At 41.5% G+C, this 3,102-nt stretch overlaps 1 protein-coding gene across 1 annotated transcript in view; it reads left to right on the top strand.

Moving 5' to 3' along the window:
* The window catches only part of ACADL (acyl-CoA dehydrogenase, long chain), a gene marked incomplete at its 5' end in the record, with an annotated part of 13,112 nt that overhangs the window by 1,787 nt on the left and 8,223 nt on the right, over positions 1-3,102 (top strand). The window contains 3 exons of the mRNA XM_008940688.1: positions 668-805; positions 1,249-1,413; positions 2,370-2,436. Of these exons, the coding sequence (XP_008938936.1) occupies positions 668-805; positions 1,249-1,413; positions 2,370-2,436 (370 nt within the window). The remainder of the gene's footprint in view (positions 1-667; positions 806-1,248; positions 1,414-2,369; positions 2,437-3,102) is intronic.

Here is a 3,102-nt window from a genome sequence, read left to right as displayed (position 1 = left end):
TTCCTGCTGTGTTAAAAGTCTGCAAATTGTCAGCAGATAAGCATGATCTATTTACAAGCTTGAAACCACTTTAAAGCAGTAATTTACCAAGATACACCACTGACTTGTAATAAGTGCACAGGGACTGTTTTTTGTATAAAAGTTATTAATGTGTTAACACCTGGTTCTTAAAAGCAGTTCTCATTGGCAGAGTTGAAATCTTTCACAAAAGGTACAGATCTGTTATACTCATTTTGTACGTGGGGAAAATGGAATGTCGGGAAGATAAAGACCTGCTGGTGATTATCCAGATGGTTGTGGCTAAATCTCCTAAATCCTGCTTTGGTACTTGGGCCAATAGGCAGAACTACCTTTCATAACAAGGTTTAAAGAGGTGTCAGGTTATATGTTGGAAGCAGGAGTTTAAACTTGTTGTACACTTGGTGGCCCTGTAATACCAGTAGCATCTCTAGATTGGAAGAAGAGAAAGCGTAGTATTAAGCCACCACTTCTTAGCTGGAAGATGGTTGTTCACATACTCTACATGTATGTTGGGGAGACTGAAAGTCTCTTCCTATGCAGTAAAACCTGGCTGCAGGTGCTTCAGCGTGGAGCAGCCGTTGTGACCAATGGACAGTGGCACGTGGAGGATTTAACGCACGGCTCTGCTCTTGCGTTCGCCTTGCAGATGGGAGAAGGAAGGCCAGGTGAGCAGGGAGCTCTGGGAGAAGGCTGGGCAGCAGGGTCTGCTGGGCGTCGCCATCGCGGAGAAGCACGGAGGCATCGGGGCAGATATTCTCTCCTCAGCTGTGGTCTGGGAGGAGCAGTAAGTACTAGATGCGTCAGAAGAATTTCAGTGATATCATCAAGGGACCGAGTTTTTCCCTAAGATGTCCTCGTTGTGGAATCTGTTTGCTTACAGAAAGTGCTGTTATCTTTCTCATGGAAACAGTACTGCAGACATATGTAAATCCCTCCTGTTTTAAGTATTCTGGATGATTGTTTATGTAACAAATGCCATTGTATTCCACTGTTAGGACTTTGTGGCTGGGGGAAGCGTTTTAGTGGTGGGTTGTACACTCGTTTGGCTGTGAAAATACATTCTATAAATAACAGTATAAGTGCCACAAGCTCATATTGTTTCTGAGACTTGTGTGTGGTGGGGCTTTCTTTGTTGCTGAGTCTTCTATCTATGTGAAGTTTAATGTTTAAGTCTTTGTAGTACTTTTAACTTTTTCGTTTTTTTTTTTTACTTCCCCTCTCCCTAAGGATGTATGTGAACTGTACTGGCCCAGGATTCAGCCTTCATTCAGATATAGTCATGCCCTACATTGCAAACTATGGCTCTGAAGAGCAGATTAAACGCTTTATCCCTGAGATGCTTGCAGGCAAGTGTATAGGAGCTATTGCCATGACAGAACCTGGGGCTGGCAGGTAAGCTAAGTATTAAAACAATGGTGTTCAATCAGTAGACAGCCTACAATGTTCTTGGTGGAAAAAATTCCTGACCCTCCTGGTTATATAGTTATCTTGGTGACAAGACAGTATCCTAGATTAGGTGGTACCTTAAAACCTACTGTTACTTACAGATTACTTGATTTCAGCTTTGCCATTTCAAGACACTTGCTCAGAATCCATTTCAGTGTTGTCCCATTGTGGGTGAATATGCTTTGTATTTGCTTTCATAGCCTGAGCTTATAGTCACTGACTTGTGTCTCATGTGAACGTACTTTTAATATGAAACGTAGTCAGAATAAAATTAGATAGCTCAGTAAAGGGTGCTCAATTTTACTCTTAGCTTTTGTTGTGGAAGAGAACACCTTATTTTCTTTTTATCCTTTCAAGCAGAGAAATCTTTCCTTGCCCATCGCTACTGAAGGGCAGACAGTATGTGTTCAGAGTGGACACAGCCAATCTGGCCAGTTTCTAAAGCAAAGAGGGACAGATGAAGAGCAAAACCTGTTGGTGTCATGCTTCTACAAATGGTAGATGGTGCCAGTGGCTTTTTACAGAGTCTCCTCATCAGGGTTGAGCCTGCTTAGAGGTTGTGATTTGTCTGGCGTTTGTCATGTAAGGCGTATTGGTGTAAGGGGATGCTGACCCGTTGGTGTCAGTGCTTGTATTACACCACCTTCAGAAGAAGATATCTTAAAATTACAAGACCTGTTGCTCTTCTGTGATTGCATAGATTTGTCATCTCTTTCCCCAATGTGCTTGTGGGGTTTGTATTCTACTTTAAGCTATTTTGCTATGTTTCACTATCATACATATTTTCACTGAACACATGCCTGTGCGGTATACATTCTTTTTTATACTGAGTAGAATTCAGACACAAATAGCAGCTTCTGCATGGTATGGTTTCTTGAAGGACCTTGTGAATTTTGTTTTAGTGACTTGCAGGGAGTACGAACATATGCCAAAAAGGATGGAAGTGATTGGATTCTTAATGGGAGCAAGGTAAGCAAAGAGACCTACATGCCTATAGGCTTTGGGAACTGAATGCGTTTAGGCAGTGAAGGGTGTACACCACTGTTAATGTCTCCCCCAGTCCTTTCACTTTTGGTTTTCTCATGGGTTATATTGTGGTCCTTTTTTTTCCCAGTTACTTTTTTTCTGTAGGAGTGAAGCTATTTCTGTTGCTGGTGATTTACAGACCAATTTACAGAAGGCCTTGAGCAGGTTGTTTTTGTAGCTTTTAAATATTAAAAGGCCTGTTTTCCCTTAAACTAGGAAGAAAAGGGGAGGGAAAAGTTCTGCGTAGTATAAGAAGGACCAGGACTGGTTTTTAGCACTGAAACTGAACAGTATATACATATATCTACACACTACCACTGTGAATTATTCTGTACCCTGAGAGAAAAACTTGAGTTGCCACAATGCAAGCTGTGGGATCTTTATTCAGGAGCCTGCTGGTCATTTTGGGAGGAAAAAATGCCAACTGCATGAGATGTACTCTGTGTGTTATCAAGCTGTCGCAAAGCTGGCAGCATCAACCTCTTACTTCCTTGCCATAATAAAAAAGCAAGAAGGCAGGAATGGGGTTCAAATGCAAGTATGCATTTGACAGAATATATCTTTTTTTTTTTTAAAGTTATGAAGTATCTTACTCTTCTTTATCCTCCC

Source organism: Merops nubicus, unplaced genomic scaffold (assembly GCF_000691845.1).
Source record: "Merops nubicus isolate BGI_N331 unplaced genomic scaffold, ASM69184v1 scaffold48325, whole genome shotgun sequence".
NCBI classification, from domain to species: domain Eukaryota; kingdom Metazoa; phylum Chordata; class Aves; order Coraciiformes; family Meropidae; genus Merops; species Merops nubicus.
This window is presented reverse-complemented; position numbering and strand designations above follow the sequence as displayed.